Source organism: Microtus oregoni, unplaced genomic scaffold (genome assembly GCF_018167655.1).
Source record: "Microtus oregoni isolate MIOR12 unplaced genomic scaffold, Mior012 000033F_ref0000390, whole genome shotgun sequence".
Classification (NCBI taxonomy): domain Eukaryota; kingdom Metazoa; phylum Chordata; class Mammalia; order Rodentia; family Cricetidae; genus Microtus; species Microtus oregoni.
This window is the reverse complement of record NW_024543092.1, coordinates 23,587,110-23,612,802: the sequence shown is the minus strand read 5'-3', so window position 1 is coordinate 23,612,802 and position 25,693 is coordinate 23,587,110. Positions and strand designations below refer to the sequence as shown.

General features: G+C 48.3%; 1 protein-coding gene across 1 annotated transcript in view; it reads right to left on the bottom strand.

The window, feature by feature from the left end:
* The window catches only part of Kif25 (kinesin family member 25), a 42,430-nt gene that overhangs the window by 5,881 nt on the left and 10,856 nt on the right, over positions 1–25,693 (bottom strand). Inside the window, exons 5-12 of the mRNA XM_041679996.1 lie at positions 19,688–19,776; positions 17,778–17,814; positions 16,116–16,168; positions 12,732–12,762; positions 10,573–10,640; positions 9,170–9,244; positions 4,428–4,577; positions 258–434 (exon numbers count right to left, since the gene is read on the bottom strand). Coding sequence (XP_041535930.1) covers positions 258–434; positions 4,428–4,577; positions 9,170–9,244; positions 10,573–10,640; positions 12,732–12,762; positions 16,116–16,168; positions 17,778–17,814; positions 19,688–19,776 — 680 coding nt within the window. The remainder of the gene's footprint in view (positions 1–257; positions 435–4,427; positions 4,578–9,169; positions 9,245–10,572; positions 10,641–12,731; positions 12,763–16,115; positions 16,169–17,777; positions 17,815–19,687; positions 19,777–25,693) is intronic.

Here is a 25,693-nt window from a genome sequence, read left to right as displayed (position 1 = left end):
AGACAGCTCCCATGCCAACTAAGTGTGTCAAGTTCAACACAGACTGGCAAACCTGGAGAAATAGACCTGTAATTACAAACGCTCCGCAAATACAGTAGGGGGATCCCAAGTTCAAGGCTAGCCTGGTCTATGCAGTGAGTTCAAGGCTAGCACTCCGTGAACAGCTTCCTAGGTCAGCAGCACTGGCTCCAATCCACGCGGGGCTGGGAGTGCACTGCTGTAAGGTTAAGGGCCTATCTTGTGGGGGTGCAACTCACCTGCAGGTCAGCTTGGGTCCCTCTGAACGTCCCTCCTGAGTTGTCGCTGCCTGGCACTTAGCCCCAGACATCACTGTAGAACCGTCTTTGGCCAGAAGGTCAAAAATGTTGTTGTTATAAATTTCTACTATGGAAACATCAACCTTTGGGCTTCTTGAAGGGTTTTCTGACATGAGCCTAGGAGAAACACACGAATTTAGGAATCAAGGAAACTCAGTGGCTCCTCACAGAAAGTGTTCTGAGAAAGACTCTTGAGGGCAGATGGCTGCAGACCCAGGAAGCAATCTTGAGAACAAAGCTACCTCATAGGAGCTGTCCGTCACCAGCTACCATAGCAACAGCGGCCTTTGGTATTGGGCACCCACCATGGGAAGAGCTGTGAGGGGCCTACACCTGCCCTTTGTCACTCACAGGTGCCCCAGAGCAGCTGCAGGCCATAGCTTCTGAGCAGCTGTCCCTCTCAAGGTTGGTTTAATTAAAGGCCTATTTGGTGAGGAGATGACTGGGCCATAGTTCCTGCTTTATATACAATCCATCCACTCACGCTTCTTCTAACAGATGCCTTCTAGAGGCTGCCTAGGAACCACCTCAGGCTCACAGAAGGCAACTTCATGACTTACAGATAAAACAGCAAAGCCCAACATGGCAAAAGTGGCTACCAACACTTGCCTTTCTTCTTCCCTCCCCTATGTTCTCCCAGCTGCTACTCCAGGCTGGGATGGGATCTCAGGAACAGGGATCAAATGCACTGTTACTGGGCTTTGGGGGAGTCTTGGCTGCCCTGACCCCCGAACATAGAGACAACTGGCCTTGACACCTGCATCTGCTCAGGAGGCTGTTCTGAGAACAGGGATGAGAGGGGCCGTCCGGAGGGATGCTTCAGGTCAAACAGCTGGACTGAGAACAGAGCTGTCACGTCCTTGTCCTACACAGGCTGGGAGACAGCATGGCGTATACAGAACATGGCCTCACCTTTATCCCATTCCTTCCTCAGACTGTGTCTGAGTATCAAATAAGAAAATAATACCTAGGATTTAATTCAAAAGACTTTTCCAAACACCGAACAAGCTATTGGCGAAAGTCTACAAACTGCTGAAAACTACAGTCTGAAGACTTAGCACTCAGTGAGCATTTTGTGGTGAGCTGTGAGTCCTGTCTCCCACAGTGTAGGCGCTAGGGTGAAGTCTGTGAGGGTACCAAGGCTAGATCTCTGTGTTCCTACCACACACCTATGTGTTCCTACCACACACACCTATGTGTTCCTACCACACACCTATGTGTTCCTACCACACACACCTATGTGTTCCTACCACACACACCTATGTGTTCCTACCACACACCTATGTGTTCCTACCACACACCTATGTGTTCCTACCACACACCTATGTGTTCCTACCACACACACCTATGTGTTCCTACCACACACACCTACGTGTTCCTACCACACACACCTACGTGTTCCTACCACACACCTACGTGTTCCTACCACACACACCTACGTGTTCCTACCACACACCTACGTGTTCCTACCACACACACCTATGTGTTCCTACCACACACACCTATGTGTTCCTACCACACACCTATGTGTTCCTACCACACACACCTATGTGTTCCTACCACACACACCTATGTGTTCCTACCACACACACCTATGTGTTCCTACCACACACCTATGTGTTCCTACCACACACACCTATGTATTTCTGTGTTTCTGATCATTGCTTGACATGTAGGAAAATGTGGCGTGTGTGTGTTGATAAAAATGACAAGGGAGACTAATTCAGAAGGATCAGTGCTACCAGCCAGGGTTAGAAGGGAGGGAGAAGGGTACAGGATAGACAGATACCCCAGAGAAACATTCTCTGACACCAGCCCGGTGTTGCAGTTCCATATGTGGGTAGAACAGACAGCTTGTGTATGTGGAAGTAACCCACACATACCCTGAACCGACTGCTCTCAAAGTCTAGTCTCGAGTGGGGAGGAAATAAAGAGCAGAACACTCTCCATATTTCAACTATGATTATCCTTGTGAATGAGGGAAGTCAGGCAAGGGGGCACTGGGTCCCAGTCCATCTCGCAACTAGAAGAAAAACTTCCAACTCTGCCAGGTTCGTTCTGACCCAGTCTGTCACTGTGCCCCAGGGAGAAGACTTCAAACAGGGCCAGATGCAAGGGCATGTGGCTCTAGAATGTCCCACAGAGGTTTGTGTCCCACAGAGCCTCGTGTGTTTGAACGGCTGGTCCTCGGCTGACAGAGCCATTCTGGAGGGTATTGCCTGGTTGGCAGATGGAGGCTAACAGGGTGGGCCTTGGGAATTATACCACAGCCCTGCTCTGGCCTAAGCTTCCTGCTTCCTGATGGGTGTCATATGAAGTCATTACCAGTTCGTGTTGTCCCAGTCACCATGCTTTTCCCCACCCTCTGAACCATGACCCCAAATCAGTCCTTCTTCCCTTAAGTTGTCCCTGTCAATCTGTCACAGGGCTGAGAAAGTAAATTAAACACACCCTCCAGGAGTGAGGGGCCTCAAACATTGCTCAGGAATGGGGCCCACTGTGATCTGATTTCTACATAGTCCCCTGAGTTTCCTAACAGCCAGCAGGGCTTCCCAGGGCTCCTCGGTCCGAAGCCTTGGGATCCTTCCGGGCTTCTTTGCTGTCCTGATCGCCGACTATAGTCTGAGTAGAGATGTGACCCATTGCATGCAAATGCCTGCTTTAGACTCAACGTGAATGCACCCTAAAATGCAAGGTAAGGCCGAGGAACAGACAGACTAACCTTTAAGCAAGCACATGGCTCACGGGAGTGATAAAATAAGGGTGTTTTGAAGAAAGGTTTCTCCATCTACAAAGATTCTGTTTCAGAATACTATTGCCAGATAAGAGGCAAGCCTGCAGGGGCAGAGCTTACCTATCAGGGAAACCCACTGCTGGATGTGTAGACAGGAAGCCTCCAGGAGCCGAGAACATCTACAGATCCTGGGTCCCTCAACCCTCAGTCACTAAGGTCAGTCCTGAGTCAGCTTGAGACAGACCCCTTGTCACTCAGACTGCCCTTGTTCTATCTCTAGCTTGCCCCGCTGGGAAGAGGCAGGATAACACAAGATGTCTCCAGCAGATGGCATGCACAAAGCAACCCACAGGCACTCTTTCCACATGGAGGGAAGTGTCTGGCTGAGACAACCCCCTGAAAAGGGTGCCCTCAAATTCTGGTATTTTCCAGCAAGTTAAAGACACGACGCCCTGTGGGTGTGAGTGCAGGTTCCGAGGAGCCACTCTCACCATCAAAGCTACATGTCTGAGATTTGCAGAGGGTCTGCTCCTGCAGCACAGTGACCCAGGCTGGCAAGTCTCCTGGAAACAGCCATGAACAGTTGAAACTTAGCAAGGATTTTGCAACATTCTTTCCAGAAGCAGTTAGTACATGCAAACTGATAAACACATCTGTTCATGTGCACAAATATTTAATGAACACTGGTTTGCACAGGCGGAGGTGGGAGTTCTTACGTCATTGTCTGGCTCTGGCCTTTAGGAGAAGGGCAACGCAACAAGAGGATCCCAGAAACAAAGCCACTGGCAGGGGTAGGAGCCCAAAGGAACTGGCCTCGCTGCTCTGTGGGGTTGCTGCCTGCAGGGAGACGTGCAAGGTCCAGCCTCAGGCCTAGGTAGAGCAGGAAAGTGGCCTCCCAAAGTGCTCTGATGACAGCCACAGAGGCAGGTCACAAGGCTCACAATCCAGGCTGTCCACTAAGACTACTGAAGACCACCTTTGGGGTTTTCTTTCTAGGATGACTTTGGCTGGTAAAATGATAAGCAGTAGCAGCCGGCACCCTCCTTGGATGTGCTAATGGAACAGGGGAGCCTCTGATGGGCCGATACACAGGAACGTCTGCCATAGCTGAAGCATAGGCTCCCTAGGTCCTCTCTCCCCAAACACAACCTTATCTACCCCTCTCCTGCTGTCTTACTCATAGCTTGCTCAGGAGCTTCTTCCCTAACAACAGACCTCCCATGTAAACCCATGGTGAGAACTGTGTCAAGAACACCCACAGGCGAGGATCTGCTGCTAGGGATGGTCCAACGGCCTCTGACACCTTCCAGCCCCGGCTTGTTCTCTCAGGACTCAGTGCCCACCAGCCTCCCCTGCGGCCTCACTACACGGTATACCTGAAGAGTTCCTCAGCTGCTCTGGGGATGATCCCCAAGTCGTCACGAGCACCCGATAGCAGCGCAGAGTCATCCTCAGAGTGGGGCCCCAACATGGTGTAGCTTTTCCCACTTCCAGTCTGTCCGTATGCCATAATGCATACATTATACCTGAAATCAAAACCAATTTAGTCACAGACTATAAACAGAGTCTGGGAGTTTCTACCTGGGCACACACGTCTCCTTGGAGAACCTCCCATTAAGCTAATCAGCTAACGTACCACCTCAACAGGCCCTCGTCTCAGCCTCAGAGAGCCTTTCCCAGGGCTTGGCCCCTCTGCCAGCCTGTGGCTGTTGTCAGCTTCTACCCTGTCAACTCCCAATGTGGTTGCAGGGTGACTTTATATAAATTCATGGCCCTACATCAGGCTTGTGACTTTATATAAATTCATGGCCTTACATCAGGCTTGTTAGACCTGACTGGTGTAAAGCTTGCACGGTTTCCTCGGAAGGGGTGCATAACGAGTCCAGCACTGAACCTTAAGTTATGCTCAGAACAGCCACTTCTTAAATATTCCCTCTTTTAGTTCATTTTATTTATTTACTTTGTGTACTGTCAGGGATGGGGCTGCTCCATGGTCTATGTGTCACAGCACACGTGTGGAGGGCAGGGATCACTCCATAGTCTGTGTGTCACAGCACACATGTAAAGGTCAGGATTCGCTCCATGGTCTATGTGTCACAGCACACGTGTGGAGGGCAGGGGTCACTCCATGGTCTGTGTGTCACAGCACACGTGTGGAGGGCAGGGGTCACTCCATGGTCTGTGTGTCACAGCACACGTGTGGAGGGCAGGGGTGGGGCTGCTCCATGGTCTATGTGTCACAGCACACGTGTGGAGGGCAGGGATCACTCCATGGTCTGTGTGTCACAGCACACATGTAAAGGTCAGGATTCGCTCCATGGTCTATGTGTCACAGCACACGTGTGGAGGGCAGGGATCACTCCATGGTCTGTGTGTCACAGCACACGTGTGGAGGGCAGAGGTCACTCCATGGTCTGTGTGTCATAGCACACATGTAAAGGTCAGGGGTCGCTCCATGGTCTGTGTGTCACAGCACACGTGTGGAAGTCAGGAGTAGGGGTCACTCCATGGTCTGTGTGTCACAGCACACGTGTGGAGGTCAGGGGTTGCTCCATGGTCTGTGTGTCACAGCACATGTGTGGAAGGCAGGGGTGGGGCTGCTCCATGGTCTGTGTGTCACACACACGTGTGGAGGGCAGGGGTGGGGCTGCTCCATGGTCTGTGTGTCGAAGCACACGTGTGGAGGGCAGGGGGCACCTTGCAGGAGCTGGTTCTTTCTTTCCACCATATGGGTTTAAAATTACATTTAAGTTTTCAGGTTGTCTTGACTGTAAGGAAGCATCCTGACCCTACTACCCAATGCGTACTACAGATGTTACCAACAGCCTCTTGGAATCACCTGGTAATGTACTCCTCACCTTAGAAATTCTGACTCAATTATCTCAACTCAGACATATCTGTTTAGCCTAGCCAGTTAAACAAGTAAGTGTCACTCTCTGATAAGTGGTTTGTGAAAGCGTTCTGAAAGATGGACATTTGTGTCACATCTGCAGCCACCGGAGAGAAAGCAGAAGCCTCCAAGGCTTTCCACTCCATTCTTCGGGGATCGGGGAACCCGAGGAGAACAGGGCAGGGCAGGTCTCTCAGCCACCAGGTGCTTTCCATCTAGAGCTGCAAAGACTCAGTGTGGACCACATTCCACACGTCCACCACCATCCTGAAACCTTCCTAGGCACTGTCCCAAATGTGGTGGCTTTTGCTTGCTTGCAACCAGCAGACAGGCTCCTTGGGGGGATGGGGGGGAAGCCACTGGACATGTGGAGCTGAAGGAAGCCCGGTACTTGAAAAGACGCCATGGGCTGGGTTTAAGATGGAAGAGCAAGTCTGGTAGGTGGTCTAGCCGCAATGCCCACTCCACTTAGTTAAAGGATGAACACGGACCAGAACCTCCCTGTCATTTCTGGTGAAGGGTCTATTTTGGACAGATGTAAAAACAGATCCAAAGCAGGAAATGCTTCCCAGATGAGGGAGGATTGGCCCATGGACAAGGGCAGTGGAGAAGATGTGGGTGTCCCAAAGTGGACCTTCCTCTGCTGATTGCCAGGTCTCTGGCCACACAGCACCCTGGCTAAAAGCAACTGTGTGGTGATGGCAGCTTCTACTTTGCTAGGAAAGTCTTCTTCGGGAAGTTTGAGAGAGACTTCTCTACCAAAAGAGTTCCTTAGAATGCCCTCAGGTTCCGGGTCTTGGCTCAGAGAGCTGCAGTGCAGTCTCTGCCCCACAGCTCTGATGCCTGCCTGTAACCAGCAGCGGTGCTTTCCAAGATTAGAAGCTTGGTTCTTAAAGAAAACAGCTCCCAATCAGACACTGTTGCCCTCAATCACTTCTAAAGTGGTTAAGAATTTAAAAAGAACCTGGGTAGAATGTTCTGCAGATGCCTCTTAGGTCCACTTCATCTGTGACGTCATATATCCTAACATTTTCTTCTTTGTTTCTGGTCTGGATGACCTGTCCACTGATAAGAGTGAGTTATTGAAGTCACTGACTGTTTTCTGTGTTGGGGTTAATCTGAATACTTGTTCAAAGTGTTTGTATGAAGTTGGGTACATCCAAGCTTGGTGCATATGTTTACTATGTAATGTTCTCTTAGTGGACATCACATAGTGACCTTTATTTCTTCCAATGAGTTTTGGCTTCTAATTTGTCAGGTATTAGAATAACAAGATTTAACCAGATTGTGATGGTACATGCCTTTAATCCCAGCACTCATGAGCAGGCAGCTCTCTGAGTTCGAGGCCAGCCTGGTCTACAGAGGGAGTTTCAGGACAGCCAGGGCTACACAGAGAAACTCTTCCTTGAAGAACCAAAGGGAAAAAAAGGATAGCAACACTTGCTTGCTTCCTGGTTCTGTTTGCTTGGAATACTCTTTTCCATCTTTTACCCCAGGGTGCTATCTGTCCTTGAAGGTGAGGCAGCATCAACAACAGAAACATCTCCTCTTTTCAATAAGCTAGCTTGCTTTTTTTGGATGAGGAATTGAAGTTATGAACATTCAAGGCCATTATTAAAAGATGTGTATTAATTATTGCCCTTTCATTGTGTGTGTTTGTTTCCTTAGGCCTACTCTGCCTAACAACCATGCAAGCACCACGTGTTTTCCACTTGTGGGTGTGCCCATCCTTCGGTCTGGCACTAGACACTCCTTCCAGGAGTCTCTGTAGGGTTGGCTTGCTGTTCATAAATTCCTTTAACCTGCTTTTGTTGTGGAGTGTTTTTCTTTCTCCTTCAACTAGGACAGACAGTGTTGCAGGGCATAGCAAGTAGCCGGGGCTGGCCATCTGTGGTCTCTCACTGTTCCAATGCCTCTTGGCTTTTAAAGTTTCCATTGAAAAGTCAGTTGTGGCCTTAAACAGGACATGTATACCACCCCTCTAAGGCTCAGGGGGCACACTGGGAGAGAAGACAAAAAGAATGGAAGAGTTTGAAGATGGGGGTGGGGCTGTGAGCTGTTACCTTCTGAGCATGGCATCCATTACAATCACATATTCACGGCAACTACAGTCGCCTACAGCAGGTCTACACGAGACTGTGCCTTTCAGCCAGCAGCAGACATGAGAGCGGCTCACTGGGCCCTACCCTCTCTGCTGAACTACTGGTTACTGGTGGATTCAGGGGCAGGCTGAGTCCTTGTCTTCGGCTGTGGGCCCAATGCTAAGTCCACCAGCTCCATTGGCTAGTTCCAAACCTACTGCTATACAGACGGACCCGGTTAAACTCAGCAGATCACACACAAAACAACATTAACGTGAGACAGAGACTTAGGGAAATAGGTGCTAACAGAGGTAAGGGGGCAGTGTGGAGCAAGATTGATCAGGATGTAGTGAGTGCGTGTGTGCGTGTGTGAGTGCGTGTGTGTGTGCGTGTGTGCGTGTGTGAGTGCGTGTGTGCGTGTGTGCGTGTGTGCGTGTGTGTGCGTGTGTGTGTGTGTGTGTGTGCGTGTGTGCGTGTGTGCGTGCGTGTGTGCGTGTGCGTGTGTGCGTGTGTGTGTGCGTGTGCGCGTGTGCGTGTGTGCGTGTGTGCGTGTGTGCGTGTGTGTGCGTGTGCGTGTGTGTGTGTGTGTGCGTGTGTGTGTGTGCGTGTGTGCGTGTGTGTGTGTGCGTGTGTGTGTGTGTGTGCGTGTGTGTGTGTGTGCGTGTGTGCGTGTGTGTGTGCGTGTGTGTGTGTGTGCGTGTGTGCGTGTGTGTGCGTGTGTGTGCGTGTGTGCGTGTGTGTGTGCGTGTGTGTGTGTGTGTGTGCGTGTGTGTGTGTGCGTGTGTGTGTGTACGCACGTGTGCACGTGCACACCTGTGTGAGATGTTAGGTTTAATTAGTAAAGACAAGATAAGATGAATCTGGACGACTCTAAGGCCTCACGTGGGGAAGAAAGCTGCTCCTCCAGGCTGACAGCGAGTATGGTGGCTGCAGCACAGCTCGGAGCCCAGGGGCTCACCTGATGCTAGTCCTCACTCTGCTCTGCTCCAGACAGAGTCTCCACTGACAGACACCGAGTCACACTGGGGCACCATCAGCTCGCCTGCCACTCTCCCAGCCCCTGAAGTTCCAGCCATCCTATGGCCAGAATGAGGGGCCTTATGTTTAAATGCACTGTGGCCCTGGCCTTCGGAATATCTGAACTCACCCATCCAGAAGGGATATGAGGAGGGGGCGCACATCTCCAAACACCGCTGCCTGAGGTTCTGCTGGGCCGTACACTCTGGGAGTAAAGAGAGTGCCACGTTAAAGAGGCAAAGCACCAACGTAAACACAGAGCTCTGGGGAGAGAACGTCCTACAGCTCCCCATATGGAATGCTGTCAGACAAGAGTCAGATGAGAGCTTGCCATCTACAGAGCCTGCTGTCTATAGAGCTTGCCATCTATAGAGCCTGCTGTCGTCTATAGAACCTGCTGTTGTCTATAGAGCCTGCTGTCTACAGAGCCTGCCGTCTACAGAGCTGCTGTCTACAGAGCTGCTGTCTATAGAGCTGCTGTCTATAGAGCCTGCTGTCTATAGAGCTGCCGTCTACAGAGCTGCTGTCTACAGAGCTGCTGTCTACAGAGCCTGCTGTCTACAGAGCTGCTGTCTATAGAGCCTGCCGTCTATAGAGCCTACTGTCTACAGAGCCTGCCATCTATAGAGCCTGCCGTCTATAGAGCCTACTGTCTACAGAGCCTGCTGTCTACAGAGCCTACTGTCTACAGAGCCTGCCATCTATAGAACTTGCTGTCTACAGAGCCTGCCATCTATAGAGCCTGCCGTCTGCTGCTTCTCAAGCTGGCAGGGGTTAAAGGAGAGCAACGGCAAGCTGCTCACATTACATTAGGGTGTGGGGAGAGCAGGGGTGAGGAAAGAGGGCAGACCCTTGGAAACAGACAATCCTTGGTTTGGGCTCTTCTATCCTGTGCCCTGGCCTTGTGACCGGAAGGGCCACAAGGTCCATGGCAACTCTGTGGAAGCTCTGTTGGTCCTGTCCCCTCTAGACAGAGGTTCTCGACCTGTGAGTTGTGACCCCTGGGGTTTCAAATGGCCTTTTCACAGGGGTTGCCTAAGGTCATCAAAAAACACAGTCATTACAGTCCATAACAGTAGCAAAATTACAGTTATGGAGTAGAAATAAAATAATATTATGGTTGGGGTGGGAGGGGTCACCACAACATGAGGAGCTGAATTAAAGGGTTGTGACGTTAGGGAGGTTGTGAACGGCTGCTCTAGAAGCTTCTTGATTGGGGGCTCCATCCTCTCGCTCACTTGCTCGTTGGTCCTGAGGGGCAGGCTGGCAGAACCTGGGTATCTCCAGCTATGGAGGAGGAAGAGGCCTGGTGGGGCTGTAAGCAGAGCCTAGGCACTTGGGTTCCATCTGTCCTGTCTTGCCTGGGGGATACCATGTCATTGAGCCCCATGGCTACTCACTGTTACCCTGACAAAATACTTGTTACACAGACACAGGAATGGGTAGATGAGTCCCACATCTTCCTAAGCCCTATGGAGCTGGTGCATCTGGAAGCTGAACCCAGCTCTGCACTTCCCCTTGAGATGTTCTCACCTTTCAAAGGTATAGGTCTTCTCAGCAGGAGGGCGGCCAGGAAGTACACACCTCACCAGGACTGTTTCCTAACAGAAGAAAAACAGAGTGGCAGATTCAGGCAGGCCTCCGTTAATCAGACAGGTCAAGGCTCAGACAGGTCAAGGCTAGCGAGTGCCGCCCAAGGCAACTCCAGCCACTGCTTGTCTCAGTCCACAGCTTTCCCTGGAACACAGATCGGGCTGTGAGGGAACAATGCTGGTAATAGAGACAGCAGCCAGATGGCCCCCGGGAAGGGACATTTGATACCTGGCCCTTCAGAGATGGGGTCTGCTGATCCCTGACATGACAGCAACGCTGTAGCTGTGGGGTCCAAGGAGCCCATCCTGCTGAGGGTATAGACATCTCAGATGGGGCCCAGGTCCCCGTGAGGCCAGGCAGTCACATTACATAATCACACCTAATACAGGTGAACTGCCTAGTCTTAAGCCACACTGACTTTAGGTCTTTTTGAAGGGAGGGAGCTGAAGAGAGGGTCTATGTAGGCCAAGCTGGCCTCAAACTTCAGACAATCTTTCTGCCTTTGCCTCCTCAGGTCTCCTTTCACTCACAGCCTATGAAGAGAAGCCAAGGCATTCCAGGGGGAAAAAAAGGCAATAGCTTCCTCCAGCTAAAGACAAGCCTGGGTTGTTCCTAGCCCTAACACAAATATGAATTCACAAATAAACAGGGGAGTGGGGAAAAATAAACAATAAAGTCAGGGAGACAATCCGCGGACATCTGACTCTCCACCTGAAGGGTAAGACCGGGTGGGGGAGAGGCTTCCAGAATAATGTATAAGGGGAGCTGATGGAAGGGTTCCAAGGGGAGAGAAGGGTTGGCACACAGACTGACTTTCTGATCCAAGCTCAATCCCTGGGCCCCATGCAAAGGTGGAAAGAAAACTGTGCCGAGTTCACACACACAGACACACACACAAATAAAGTTCTTAAAGAAAAATTTCATAGTATGTATGGAGATATACGTAGACATCCATGTGAAAAGTGATGCCTGTTTTGGGAGCAGAGCTTTAAGCTACAGGACCAGCAGCTCTTCACTCTAGACATGGTCATTTGTTATTGTCTACGGCTAAAGGATCCGTGGAGGCAGCAGGAGTACATTGTTCTCCATCCAGTCACCATCATGGCTCCCTGACAACCCCCCCCCAACACACACATAGGGACATCAGCAGGTGTGCCATGATGGCTCCCCTGCTCCCCACCCCCGCACACACAGTGACATCAGCAGGCTCACTGTGATGGCTCCCTGACGACACACACACACACACACTGACATCAACAGGCACCCAGGGCATCTTCAACTATCTCTGCCGTCAGGGCAACACCACAGGCATCCCAGCCATGTAGGCGTGGCTGGTTACATTACAAAAGTACTGTCAAACGATGGCCTTTGGCAACTCGTCTGACAGTAGACGAACTCTGATTGGGCCTACAGAGTCTCTGGACTTGGTCTCTCCTGCCTGCAGTTTCTGCCCTGTTCAGTGTTGTCATGGCTGGCACTCTCCTGTCCTCATACCAGCACCTTGGGCATTCCACACATCACCAGTTAAAGGAGGTAGCAGGTACCTGAAGGAGTGACAAGGAAAGTCATTTCCTGCCAGGCCACTGAGGCCTTGCTTTGAGTCCCTAGGTCAGGCAGTAACTTCAGCCAAGATTCAGGAGCACAGACAGGGTGGGCCAGTCCACAGGACAAGGCTGTGCAGGAGAGGCAGAGCTGGGGTGACAGTCTGTCCTGTCAGAGGACTATCAAATGCCACAGTGGCCTGTGGAGTCACGTGCAAACTTGCACATCTAGGCGGTGGTGCCATCAGGGTGCCATTTCTGGGAGCCCCACTCCTCATAGAGTCCACACACTGTGTAGCCATGGCCACCCTACCAGCTGTGCTCCTGCATACTGTGGTCTATCCCTGAATGGCTCTTAATTCTCTTCCCATCTAGAACCCTGAAACATCGACAGGAGCAGACGCCCCGAAGAAACAAGGGCTGTAGTGTTTTTTTCTAAGATCAGCCTGACGGCTTCCCCGCAGGCTCTCACTGTCCTCCACTGACCTTTACCTCACTGTGGCAGGACATTTTTACCGTCAGCCACAAGTGACTCCAAGGCCCCAGCCTGACACATACCCAGCTATCCTCAAGTGCCCGAGCTTTAACCCTAAAGAAAAACAAGTGAAAATGTTACAGTTTACAATGTCTGTCCCAAACCCTGAGGGACACTATGTTCGGAACACAAGCATCCATGAAAGCTCCCCAGTACCCAGAAGGCTCTTGACCATGTGGAACCATGTGGAACCATGTGGAACCACGTGGAACCATGTGGAACCACGTGGAGCCATGTGGAGCCATGTGGAACCATGTAGAACCATGTGGAACCATGTGGAGCCATGTAGAACCATGTAGAACCATGTGGAACCATGTGGAGCCATGTAGAACCATGTGGAACCATGTGGAACCATGTGGAACCACGTGGAGCCATGTGGAACCATGTGGAACCACGTGGAACCAAGTAGAACCATGTGGAATCATGTAGAACCTTGTGGAGCCATGTGGAACCACGTGGAACCACGTGGAGCCATGTGGAACCACGTGGAACCACGTGGAGCCATGTGGAACCACGTGGAACCATGTAGAACCATGTGGAATCATGTAGAACCATGTAGAACGTTATTCCACAATGGATGCCATGCACAGCAGCAGACACTATCCCAAGAACAATGCTCAATTTTTAGCAAGACAGTTTAAATGCTCTTGCCTGCCTGTGCTCCAAATCTCCCCTTTCACATAACTAAATGTCCCTTATTCACATAAACCAGTGACTTCTGTTGGCTATTTAAATAGGTTTTATTTGTTTTTTTGCCCCAATTTTCACACCCTGGTCCCCTGCAGTATAGAGCTCGTCTGGATGGGAGTCACCAGGGTGACCATGGCCCTTTTCCCAACTGGGCCATGAGAGTCTCTGGACTCACCTGCAAGGAAGCACTTATGCACACATACACACACAGACATACATACAGACAAACACGTGCACGCACACACACAGGTATGGGGACCAAAACTATGTAGGACAGCTTATTCAAAGTGTCATAGGAATTTAGGAATCCAAGTCAGTGGCAGGAAGAACCTCCACTACAGTCAACCGGTGTTTGTTGCAAAGCCAACAAGCTGCTCTCCTGAGTCTTTCAAGTAAGAGGTAGATCAAACAAAAAGTGTAAACAAGCAAGCTGTAGGGTTCTCCAGGACAAGGGCAGCCATGTGAATCTGTTCTTATTTACAGGGTAAGTCGAGAGGTGCTGGGCACTGAGATCACAGGGAGCCAACAGAAACTCAAACTCTTCAGGTTTTAGGAATAAAAATATCATGAAAGCCAAGAGATGCAAGGCCATGAACCAACCACTCACTCACTCACTCAGCAGATAAGATTACATGCAGTCCTAACAGGCAGACCTACTTATTAAACATATTCTGCTGATATGTCTTAAACACAACCCAAAATGCTACAATCAAAGGAAATATCTGACTTTACTGAGTAAGACTTGAAAACACTAAGACCTCCGAAGTGATGAGTGGAATTTGGGCAGGGCCCTGGGAGGTCTGCTAAGGGGTGGTAGAATAAAGAAGCAACACAATCTGATTTCCCCACCAGCTGGAAGAAACCTGCCCAAGGACGTGTTTTTCTCAGTGGATAATTCATGAGGGTTGACCAGAAGGCTGCAGGCTAGAAAGGCTAGAGTAAGGGCTGTTTAGCCACGGCTACTCTGAGAGCTCACCTAAGGAATGAGAGAAAAGGCTAGCAACTTGAGAATGGGATGTCTTTGTATGGGGGTGGGGCTATTGCTTATTTTTGTTTGTTGCTTTTTTGAGACACAGTGTCACTATGTAGCTCCAGGTGTCCTGGAACTCACCATGTGGTCCAGGCTGATGTGGAACTCACAGAGATCTACATGCCTCTGCCTTCCAAGTGGTGGGATTAATGATGTATACCACGGCAATCAGCTGTGGAATGTCTTTAAACCCAAGTCCTGGAGTCTTTTTTTCATAAATCTCCTTTGGCTTGCCTTAGCAATGCTGGTGCTTGAGGCACAAGGTGTGTGGGACAGAACAAAATATACTTTGGGGGCTGATGAGAGGGATCAGAAGTTAAAAGAGCTTGCTGCCAAACTGACAATCTGAGATCTATCCCTGGAACCCATGTCAAGCTGGGAGGAGAGAAGCAACTCCTGCAAGCTGTCCTCTGACGTCTGCGTATGTCACATACAAAACAAATAAATGTAATAAAGATGGCTTTAAAGAAAAGAATTTTAAAGACCTTAAAACTGTTTATTTCCAGAGGCTCTGTTGATTTTTGAAACAACTATTATCATACTTTACCCTTTGTAAAAACAAAAAACATAAGGCCATCAAATCACTGATTAAAACTATTTCCAGTGTTGCTGAGATCTACAATACACCATCTTAAGACTGATTCCTATGAAACAAGCTTTTGGAGCAGACTGTAACGAACAAACTTCGGAGCAGGAACTGGAGAGATGGCTCAGTGGCTAGAAACACTGGCTGCCCTTGCACAGGACCTGGGCTTGGCTCTTAGCACCCACAAGGCATCTCCCAGGCATCTGCAACACCAGTTCTAGAGTATCCAACCCTCTCCTGACCTTTGCAGGCACTGCATACATGCACTCCATGCACACACACACATGCAGGCTAACCACCACCACCACAGAGCAGACAAACAGACTCACGCTGCCTGAGTGGCCACACTGACTCTTGTAACCTAAGGGAATGGTCAGACTAACTCTAACGACCTGAGAGAAGGGCCACACTGACCCATGTGACTCGAGAGAATGGCCACACTAGCTCTTATGACTTGGGAGAGTGACTGCATTAACCCTCATGACTGAAAGAGTAGCCACACTAATTCTCATGACATAGACTAGTCACACTATGCCCATATGTCCTGAGACCTCAAGTTAGACCCAAACCTGCCAGTATTAGGAGTCAGTAGCTTTCTAAATTTATTTTGTGATACCTGCAATAAGTTAGAGTAAAATATAAAACCAACCCGACCCAATATAACTTGATTTTTAGACTTTCTGACGTGTACACTGACATAGAACTGACAGTGTTAGTACCAAGACCCTGCATTAAACATTTAGCCCACTCAATCTTGTATTCTTTTTTTTTTTAAGATTTATTTTATTTTGTACACAGCATTTTGCCTGCATGTATGCCTCCAGGCCAGAAGAGGGCACCAGATCTCGTTACAGATGGTTGAGAGCCACCATGTGTTTTCTGGGAATTGAACTCAGGACCTCTGGAAGAGCAGCCAGTGCTCTTAACTGCTGAGCCATCTCTCCAGCCCTCAATCTTGTATTCTTGTACACACATACTTCTCTTTTTTTGGCCCAGTCTAAACTGAAAACAAAAACCATCTCAATCTACTTGTAAAGCTACCAAGTGTTTCCTCAAAGGACAAGGACTCTTAACACACAACACACATCTCACTCATCATACCTTGTGAGGTAAGCGCCACTTGAAGAGTGGCTGAGCTCGCCTGCTTTCTGTCGCTAGGACGAAAATAACGGACGCGGGTAACGCACCAAGAACTTTGTTTGGATCAGTTTTGTTCAAAGATGAGGTGACCTTGGTGGCTTAACCTTTGTCATAATTCTGCATCACATCATAGTTGGCGTGTGTGCCTGAAAGATCTCATGGTAGGATGAGAAGGGAGAGCCATTCGGGAACAGTTTGTCCCTTTTTATAGCAACCAATTCTTGCTACATAGGCTCCCTCTAGAAGTGACCTAATCACCTTGCAGTAAGCACCATCTTTGTGTGTGTGGGGGGTGTGTGTGTCGCATGAGTGTGTAAGCATGAAGAGATCAAATGAAGACATTAGGTACCTTGGTTCATCACTTTCTTCCTTACCACCTTGAAAAAGGGTCTCACAGAAGCACAGGCTACGAGAATATGCTTGTGTCCCACTGCACACCTATGCTGAGATTATAGCACACTCATACCTGGTTGGTGCTAAGGGTTCATGCTTGCCTGAAAGTGCTCTTACCCACCGAGCCATCTTCCCTGCTCCAGGCCCTGTCTCTTAAAGACTCTACCCATTCCCAATATGCCATTCTGGGACCAAGCTTCCAGCACAAGATCCTTTGGGGGATGTTCATATTCAAACCATGCCAGTTACAGAACTTGCCATCCCAAGCATGCCACTTTGACAGAAGGGTGACTTCTCATTAAAGGCACCTGAGAACAGAGGGCACAAGGACATCTGACCTTTCTTTCCTCATAAAATTTAGAGATGGAAGTTCCCGATCTCTCTTCAAATTTGGAGATGGATACCCTACATAAGCATGGTTTTCTCACTGAAGGGAGGTCAGACTTGGGTAAGCAGCTTTTATATATCATAATATCATACCATACCATATCATATCATATTATTGATTCATGGTCTAGGAAATCATTTATGTTTTTCTAAGTTCCCAATACCCTTTACAACTGTGTCTGAGAAAGCCACATGGAAACCACTGTGTAACTGGAGTCGTATATTATAGTCTCTCCCTCTTCTACTCTATCTTTTTTTTATAATACATATTTATTTGTTAGGAGGCTCTAGGTTCTGGTGTAAAGGTAATCAGTGTGTCTGAAACAATGAGGAGCTTAGAAGCTTTATCATCACCTTGTATTTCAGTTGACTTTAGTCCCGCCCTGAGATCCGTTTTCAGCCCAGCATCTCTCGCAGTGCGTTCTGCATGCTGAGTCATGGTCATTATCTGTGAGACCTCCTTTATCATGGATACAAGGGGCCCAGTACAGTCACCTAGAATTTCCCCAACCCATGAGCACAATACATGTCCAGCCATTACTACCATGAAGTCTGTCTGTAGACAAACCAAGATATCTGAGGAGATTAAGAAAGAGTCAGGCCTACTTCAACTTCAGAATTGTAAAGTCCATAGTTCACTTCACTGCTTTCATATTTTCTCATGACCAAAATCTTAGCACTTGCTTTCTTGGTCTTTTGAATCAGAAGGCCAACACTGGTCAGCATGGCACAAAGAATGAAACCAACGCATGCCCCTTCTATCCGAGTGTAGGGAGCCCAGGACGCAGGGATGTGACGCGGCAATGCCAGCATCTCTGATGTCATTCACTAGGAACTACTTACGTCATTAACAGCATGGACCACTTCTCCAGGGGTGGGGCTGCAGAGACAAGACAGCGGTTATCAGAGCGCTATTGTAGGCCACTTCTTCCTGACACCCAAACTCTACATACTGGCTATCTTCTTACATCTGCTGCTCTATTTCTACACTGTTTGCTGGGCTCTGGGTACTCTCCCCTGATGCTCGGTTCCTGAACCTCTGCTATACACCCCACCTTTCCTTTCACATCCCCACCTTCTGTGTGTGATCCACGCAATAGGTGACCCCCCCGCAATAGGACAGGAATGATAAAGGAAAGCAATGTCAGACTGTGTGCCTACAGGAGCTCAATGCCTACAAGAACCAGGAACCTGAAAAATCAGTATGTTTCAAAACAAAAATTGAAGGAGAATAAGCAACCAGAGAGTAGGTGGAGGTTCTGACCTAGGAGGGAAAGGAACAGCCTAGTGACCCAGCCATACTGGGAACGTCTGCATTGGAACGATTTGGCATTTCCTCTGGAGTGTGGTTTGTAGTGGGGTGACTGAGAAAGCACTTCTGATTGACTCAGTTTGCACCATTTAGACCAAAGATATTGGGGGGGGGGGTGACTTCTATACCCTACAGATGGGCACAGCTGGACAGTGTAACAGAAGCCAGCCTGTGAACAGGATTTGAAAGACACCTTCAGGAGAGCTCACTGCTCTTCAGAACCAAGTCTCACAGGACACCGCTCTTCAGAACTAAGCCTCACAGGACACGGCTCTTCAGAACTAAGTCTCACAGGACACAGCTCTTCTCCAGCCGCAGCTTTGGACAAACAGCCATGGCTAGTGTTGTGAAAGCATCTTATGTTCCATGGCTAGCAGAATGGAAGACTTGAGAAGAAAAGATCTCTGCCATCACTAAGAACAGAGACATTATTTGGGTCTTGGCCATATTGCTTCAAGATGTGTGTTTGAATCCTAGCACCCAGACTAGCCAGTCCAGGGCTTGCATATCTATAACACGTTAGGGATAGGATAGGAGGATGCATGGGGCTCGCTGGGAGCCAACCAAGATGAAAAGTCAAGCTCCAAGCTCAAGGGGAAACGCTACCTCAAAAGAACACGATGAGGAATGACAGAGGAGGATACCCAGCACCTTGCTGTAGCCTGTGTGCATGCACCTATACAAACATGTACATGTGCAACACACACACAGAGATGGCATGTGTCACACTAGGAGTGTGTAATAGAAACAGACACACACACAGAGATGGCATGTGTCACACTAGGAGTGTGTAATAGAAACAGAAAAGTCTCAACTGTTAGGGGATGGGACAACAGGATCCAATGCATGGAGCAGGCCAGGGAGTCAACGCCCACTGCAGACCCAAGGAGACCAGCCTAGCCCAGGGATAGGAGACAAAGAAATGAGAGGATAGGAGCAGACACGGAAGGAAGGAGGCTTTTTAGGAGAGTGGGACATGGGACATGGGACACGGGGCACAGGACATGTCCTGTTGAGCTCAGTCAGCAAGTACTCATTTAGTTTTACACTTACTCCTGTAAGTCAAAAGTATCAACTATCACAACTTGACATTCCTTATCCTTGATGAGAGAAGTCTCTAGAAGGAAGGATGAAGGCATGTCCCCTTTGGAACAACCTGAAGGGAAGGCTAGATGGGGTGGGACCCTGCTACTGGACAGGACAGAGACAGCCCAATGGATAAGCTTGTGCAGACAGATATTCTGGTCACATTGAAAGCTGCTCTCCCTGGGTCTGCCCTGCATCATCAACACGGAGAGCCATCCCAAAAGACAGTTTCACCTCGGCGTCAGGAGCTGCTCCGAGCACAGGGCTGGGAGCACAGGGGCATGCAATTCCTGCCACTACCTGAAGCCTTTCTCTTCCCTTGGGTTGGGATAGACAGAAAGGGAAAGTCTATTACCAGTTCTGGGAAGTCGGACCGACCAGCTCCTCATCAACCGACACAGAGGGACGAATGCGACAGTGGACTCGGATGTTCCCTTTCAGCTCCTACAACAACAAAGAACTCTCAACAACACAGCAGCTGGCTCTGCAGCAGGCTGCCCTGACCTCTGAAGTTTCCCACAGGGTCTCCAGCTTAGTGCTACTCAGAGTTTTTTTATTCAACCTTAACAGATTTGTTCCTTAAGTAGCAACAAAAATCCATTTCCTGATATCAAGAACTAACTCTCTCAGGCATTTTAGGAGGAATTTCAAGAATTTGGCTTGTGGTCTGTGCCCTGACCCTCCAGGGGATCATCCAGATGACAATATGATTTACTACCTAGAACACAACAAAATGAAGTGACCTGTGCTCACAGCACACAGCCTCCTCCAGGTCTTTGACACCTGGGGGATTGCCTTGAAGCATTCCATCCATCTTCTACAAGGTACCCAGAGCATCCTGAGCTCAGCTGTGATGTCACGGCTTTCTAGCCATTCACTCAGTTCAGTCCCACTGCTGTCCCGAGGTACCTGGAGCCCGCAGAATCTGGCTGGTTTCTTTCTTCCGATGGAACCACTGCAGTTCCTGACCCAGCAGGCCTCCAGTTAGCACACCCTTGGAGCCCTCCCTGGCTTGCCAGCTTTGACTCACATAGCTGACTCAGGCTGGAAACAACCAGCCAGACCCAACAAACCCGGTAACCAGGCATCCTTGTAGTAATAAGGGCAGCGGGGCTGCATCCCCAGCACCCGGCCGCCCCTACGGCTAGCTTTACCCAAAATAATTACACGGACACTGTATTCTTTTAAACACTGCTTGGCCCATTCTCTTCTAGGCTAATTCTCACATATTAATTTAGCCCATTTCTAATCATCTGTGTATGGCACCCCAAGGTGCGCTTACCAGGAAGATTCTAGCCTATGTCCATCCTGGGTCGGAGCTTCATCCTGGGAGCGGGGCATGGCGTCTCTCTCAGGCGTCTGCTCCCGAGAGGAGAGCTGTCGAGTCTGACCTCACTTCCTCTTCCTCCCAGCGTTCCGTTCTGTTTTCTCCTCCCACCTATCCTCTAACCGATAAAATGGGCCAAGGCAGTTCCTTTATTAGCCAATGACCTTCCTCCATCATTTCCCCTTTTTCAGTTTAAACAAAAAAAGGCTTTAACTTTAACATAGCAAAATTACATATAACAAAACAGTTATCAAGTAAAAGTTACAATAATCTTTATCATAACTAAGGAAAACTATAACTAACTATTCTTAACTCCATCAAAGACTCCAGAAAGATACAATACTACCTAAGCAAACAAGAAAAAAGCAACTTTTAAAACTCTAGAAATGACAGAGACATCTTGCTGCCTGGACAGTCACCCAGAGTTCCTCTGTACCATTGGGGCATCCATCTTCAGCCTTCAGGCCCAAGGTATCCAGCAGACATTTCCATAAAGCAGGAAAATTCAAAGTCAGTTCAGTCACTATCTGTTGTGTCCTGCAGAATGTCTCGCAGACTCTTTCAAAATGAATCAGGAACCCCGAAAGATCATCTCACCTTAGGCAAGTTCAGTAGTCCTCTCTCTGTGGGTTCTCTGTGTCCAGTTTATGCAATCGTCCAGACAAGAACAGTTTCTTGCCCCAATGGCTATCAAACACCATAACGAGCCTCTTCGATGCCCATCTTCCTCTTGAAGTAGATTGGTGCTGCCAGGAGCAGAGTGTCTCAGTGTCATGAAAGTCCTCAGTTATTAAAACATTAGATGTCCTATTCTGTAATCTTTGAAAGACATGAAGAATGTCTATCTAAAATATATCTCTATATATCTAGAAAATCTAACTAACATGACTACAAGCTTTACTATTATCAATGATTATCCATTAACAACCTATATTTCTTAATTATACAGTACATATTTAAATGAACTACACAATCACAATACCTTAATCAAAATCAGAAACACTTATATATATATAACAAAATTGACCTTAAATCTCTATCAATAAAGCAAAATCAATACTAATGTAAATTATTCATATCTATATCATATCCCCCTTTAAATGTAAAAGGACGTTTATAAACCATATTTGGGAACATGGGCGCAGTTTTTTCTCTCCAAACTGCTTCCTGCTGAATGGGGGCGTCGTTAATTAGGTCTTTCATGGTATAACCTGTGTGCTAGTTTCATCTCAGTTGGCAGTTGAGCGAAGCAATTTTCTGAAGATGTTCACTGCAACCCTTCAGGAGGGCGTGGTCCATCATACCAAATCGGAATAGAAGAAATGAACAGCATCTCATCCTCTGTGAAAACAAAATAAGAAACTCCTTTCCAAAGTATCATATCCTTAGATCCAAATTCAAAATATCTATGTTGGATTAGTTCAGCAGCATTTATAAACAAATATCTTTTAGCAGCTGTTGCTCCTTCCTCAGCATTCAAATAATTCAAAGAGAGCATAATAGCATACAGTATCAAAATTCTCTGTGTATTTTCCATCTTTGTGCAGCTTTGTTTTAACCTCTATTTTGTTTATTTTTACTTTTAACTCTTTGCTTTTTGAGACAGGTTCTCTGTATCTTTGACCTGAAGTAACTCTGTAGACCAGGCTGTCTTTGAACTCTCAGAGATCTGCCTGTCTCTGCCTCCCAGGCATTGGGATTAAAGGTGTACACTACTACACCTTGAACTCACAGAGATCTGTTTGTCTCTGCCTTCTAGGCACTGGGATTAAAGGCATGTGCTACCACACACAACAACTCTCTTCCTTTTTTTGTTTTTTACTTTAAGAACTTCAACTTTTAGTCTGCATATATTTTTAACACACTTTAAACCATTTAGAAAATTTCTCTGTCTTTGAATCTCTCTTTACTGTATATCTCTCTGTTTTTCTGACCACACGAGTCTTTAATTTACCAAGCAATATCAGTAGGATTAAAGGCGTGGCTTTGCCGGCTGGATCCAGCCCATTCCTTAGCTTTCCAGCCTCATGGCTGAGGTACTGGCTGTAGCCAGCAAGCGAGCTTCAGCAGCCTGTGCTTGCAAACCACACAAACCACCTACGTAAAAGAGTCAGAGTTTGTCCTGACAGGACAGCCCAGAAAGCCGGCATTTTTAAACGGCGCAGCTTTTTTCCTGCTACGGCTGAAAACCGAAAATCATGCGTTCAGCTTTTCGTCAACACTGTTCAAGTGTTTCGTGGCAGGACTTCTTAATAAGCTGCAGGGTTTTGCAGCTAAAGCTGAGTCAGGAAGCCTCTCTTAGATGAGGCGCTTGTTTGCCTCTGGCAAGCAGAGTAGACCTGAGAACACAGCGAGTCTAGTTGCCATCAAACAAATCATAGCACTTTACTCCAAATGCTCTATTCAAAAGCTCTGTCTCCCGCAGGAGTCAGACAGAGATCGCAATGGAGGCACAGCCCCGGGAAGTAGCGCTTTAAAATGACACAGCGTTTTTTCTGCTACTGTTGCCGAATCAGGAAATCTCTCTACAGCACGCCACCAACAAACAGCAAAAATCTGTGTTAAACTCTCTCTCCCTTATTTTTAAGCCTTCTCAGGTTTTTTAAGTGGGTTTAGTTCATCACGTGGGGCGAGAAATTGTTACTATCAAGACAACATGCTTTACTCTTTCCCAAGCTTTTTCAGGCTTTCTGTGGATTTAGTTGTCCACGTTGGGTGCCAATCTGTAGTAATAGGGGCAGCAGGGCTGCATCCCAGCACCCGGCCGCCCCTACGGCTAGCTTTACCCAAAATAATTACACGGACACTGTATTCTTTTAAACACTGCTTGGCCCATTCTCTTCTAGGCTAATTCTCACATATTAATTTAGCCCATTTCTAATCATCTGTGTATGGCACCCCAAGGTGCGCTTACCAGGAAGATTCTAGCCTATGTCCATCCTGGGTCGGAGCTTCATCCTGGGAGCGGGGCATGGCGTCTCTCTCAGGCGTCTGCTCCTGAGAGGAGAGCTGTCGAGTCTGACCTCACTTCCTCTTCCTCCCAGCGTTCCGTTCTGTTTTCTCCTCCCACCTATCCTCTAACCGATAAAATGGGCCAAGGCAGTTCCTTTATTAGCCAATGAACTTCCTCCATCACATCCTGTAACCAAAAGACTGGATTCCCTTCAGAAAGCCTTGGTTCCACCCCTCACTCCCTCTCCCCCACAGAAAAACACTCAGGGAAATGTGAGGACCATTAGTACACCAGTAACTGTGGTAGGAAAGACTCACACGGAAAAGCAGCCCTGGAATGCTTCAACAAGGTACGACTAGGGGATAGGTAAATGAGAGACCAGGGAGAGGAGGTGGGACCCAACCAACCCATACATACAGAGTATAGGTACCACCCTAGAAAGGGGGTAGGGAGGATGGGATGGTCAACACTTGGGCAGAGGAGTCCAGCAGTCAAGATGCTACAACTAAAGCTGAAACCATTGCCTGCATTTGTCTGGAAGTCATCAAGGTGGCCTAATGATATCCATAGCTTGTGGGATAATCTTTTTGTACACTGTGGAGATGTATCTCAGCCTAAGGCACCTTCTGATTGGTTTAATAAAGAGCTGAATGAACAATAGCTGGGCGTGAGAGACTAGGTGGGACCTCCAGGAAGAGAGGAATTTGGGGAGAATCTGAGGCACTGGGGATTTTGCCAGAGAGACACACAGGGAGTCAGATGTACAGAATGGAGGAGAGTAAAGAGCCACACGGCAGAGAGTAGATGAATATAAATGGCTAATTTAAGTCTTAAGGGGTAGTTGTAAACAAACCTAAGCTAAGACCATGCTTTTATAATTAATAAGAAGTCTCTGTGCCGTTATTTGTGAGCTGGCAATACAAAGAAAGTCTGATTACAATAGTTACTCAAACATGACTTCACTCTCAGAACCTGTGTGGACTCAGGGTGCATTGTCGCTGTGGGGACCCTATGCTCTTCCGCATCTGTCACCTACGCCTGTCTGGCTTCCTGTATCTAAAGCAGGCTCAGCCCATCAACACTGATCAATCATCCTTTTCAATTTTCTATCATCCTCAGCTATGGGAAGTTTGCCTTCTCACACCAAAGGCATTAGGAAAATGAGGGTACACAAAGCCATGGCAGAGCCTAGTGGGTATTCGTGAACACTGCAGAGAGCCCTCCGCACACGGCCAGGCTCCTTCTCTCTTCTCTCGCGAGCTTTCTGGCTGGGTACTGAGGAGATCAGTGGGTGGTATACTTCAGCCAGCTGGTCAGCACATCTGGAACCTGTCTGTCTGTATGGCATACAGTACTGCCCCAAATGCTTACAAGTAGGCTCTGTGCACCTGCCCAGGTCTTTAGGACCTGGAGAGAAGTGGGAATGCCTTGTTTTCATGAGCTCTTGTTGGATTCTCCAGGGAGGGGGATGGTGTGGAAAATCCTTCTGGATATGTGTTGCTTTTATTGATTAATGAATAAAGAAACTGCCTTGGCCTGTGATAGGGCAGAGTAAAGCTAGGTGGAGAAAATTAAACTGAATGCTGGGAGTATTTGATTGAAAGTGAGACCCCAGCCCTCTAACACCCCTATATCCAAGGAGTCTGGGATGAATGATTGGAAGCGTCACCCCAGCCCCTGGCCTGGGAGTTACTTTGGTCTGGATTCCAACTCCCAGCCTGTCAAGCGCTGACCCCTTCCCAGGGAGGGTCAGGACCACGTGGTCTCCAGGGTTGTGTGGGCTCCTCTCCCCGCCGTGCTGTCTTACTCCACCAGAGTGCTGCATTTACTAAACACGGGCATTTTAATTTGGCCTAATCTGGTTTAATTGGAGTTATTGCATTGGTGGAGCGGCTTTTCTTAAGATTAAACCAAACAGGGAGAAAGAAGGCCGAGTCATGACACACCATGGAGCCTCCAGAGGAGAAAGACACAAGCTGCCAGCTGGAACCTTGCCAGTAGGCCGTGAGCCTTGTGGTAAAATATAAAATAATAGAAAAGGGTTAACCAAAGACATAAGAGCTAGCTAGCAATATGCTTAA